Genomic DNA, 1,841 nt, shown 5'->3' on the forward strand with positions numbered 1-1,841 from the left:
TATGTATACACACACACATACACATATATGACATAATTAAAAGGTACAATTATCCTAATTGAGGATCATCTCTGAACAGTGTTTCTTTTTATCATACTATATCCTTTTCTCTTTACGTACTCTCTATTCCCACTACTAGAGAGATAGGAAGAAAACTATTATGAGTTAATTGGTTTTAATATCTCTCTTATATTTTCATGAGGTTTTTGTTCATAAGATGATTGAAACTTACCTTCAAAATATTTTAAGTCTATCTGTAGATGACTTTTTCCCAATATAACATGTCTTTTTAGTAACATTGATAATATTAAGACAGCCCTTTTCCACTGTACAAATGTAAATTCTAAGTAGTATGATATTGAAATTTTTTAAATTTAGTGCAGATTGATGTAACCAAAAATAAATAAAACCAATTCCGAACCCTTTAGAAAAATACATCCAAGTATTGTTATAATAAGAATGTATGTCAAAAGAGTTTGTCCTTTTCTGTTTTTGTTTTCATCTTTATCAAAAGGTGAATTTGGCGAAGTTTGTAGTGGACGTTTGAAACTGCCTGGAAAAAGAGAATTACCTGTGGCTATCAAAACCCTTAAAGTAGGCTATACTGAAAAGCAACGTAGAGATTTCCTGGGTGAAGCAAGCATCATGGGGCAATTTGATCATCCTAATATCATCCATTTAGAAGGAGTTGTAACCAAGAGTAAGTATAATGGAAAATGGTATTTATGTGTGTGTTTCCGTAAAATGAGTATCTTGATTATTGCTAGTAGGTTATCATTAATTCCAAGTTAGAGAAGAAACCAGCCATACTAAGGATAATAACATTTTCCAAAATCTTAATCATAATCACTCTATGTTTAGGAAATTAATGTCAAAGCTGATCATCAGAGAGAACAAATTTCTATTTACTTTCAATATACATATTAAGACATCTACTATGAATTTAGTGTCAGAGAATATGCAACCAAATGAAAGAAACAATAAAGTGTCATCATAATTTTCATTGAATCTTTGACCTTTATCCTAATGAAATATTAACTTCAAAGCTTTTATTGAATCATTGAAGTTTAACATTTAATAGGATTACTGTAACCCCAGGCACCCTGCCACCTTTTAAGAAGTTTTTTGAACCAGATGTATTTCTCTTATTCATTCTCTTCACTGAAATATTTTAATTGTTTTAGGGTAGGCAATACTTTCACAAGAGTTTAATAATTCCCTGAGATTCATTATTTGTTACAGAAAATCTGGTGTTCACCCAAAACTATCTATTACTTTATCTCTTTTAAATTTGTATTAGGGTCTTTGTTAAATTTGTATGCCAAACCTCTTGATATAAAGATTTCAAATTATTTTCAGTAATCAAATCAAGTATTTATGTGATGCATAAATGAAGCACTTATTTTCTTTTACTCCATTCTTTCTTTGCTATTTCTGTGTATCCTCATTTCTTCATTTGCCAATTATAGCATGCATACTATTTAGTAAAATCATCTAAAAACCCTGCCAAGGCTTATTCTTTGGACTTACTTCTAAGTAAGCATTTGTTTAACTTCCAGTTTGTTTGTAAAGCTGTAGATTATATATTCCAAATATGCCTACAGGCAATGTGTACTAAATAAATGCTATTAAACTACTAAGTAATTTCAATTGATTTAATTCCCATTCAGACTGTCAAGTTTAAAATATTGAAAACAAAGCAAAGCAAAACAAATGAAAGAAACACTTCTCCATTATAAAGAGGGACAAATGGAACAAAACAAAGTCTTTACCTAGCATACAACCTGGTGGTGTAGTGCCTAAGGCATTTGACTGGTAACCAGAAGGCTAGCAGTGAATAG

The 1,841-nt window shown here is 30.3% G+C and overlaps 1 protein-coding gene across 1 annotated transcript in view; it reads left to right on the forward strand.

The window, feature by feature from the left end:
- The window catches only part of EPHA5 (EPH receptor A5), a 617,348-nt gene that overhangs the window by 545,443 nt on the left and 70,064 nt on the right, over positions 1–1,841 (forward strand). Inside the window, exon 12 of the mRNA XM_007953798.2 lies at positions 515–700. Coding sequence (XP_007951989.1) covers positions 515–700 — 186 coding nt within the window. The remainder of the gene's footprint in view (positions 1–514; positions 701–1,841) is intronic.

The sequence above is a fragment of the Orycteropus afer genome, unplaced genomic scaffold (genome assembly GCF_000298275.1).
Source record: "Orycteropus afer afer isolate SDZICR_OR568_19922 unplaced genomic scaffold, OryAfe1.0 scaffold00414, whole genome shotgun sequence".
NCBI classification, from domain to species: Eukaryota; Metazoa; Chordata; class Mammalia; order Tubulidentata; family Orycteropodidae; genus Orycteropus; species Orycteropus afer.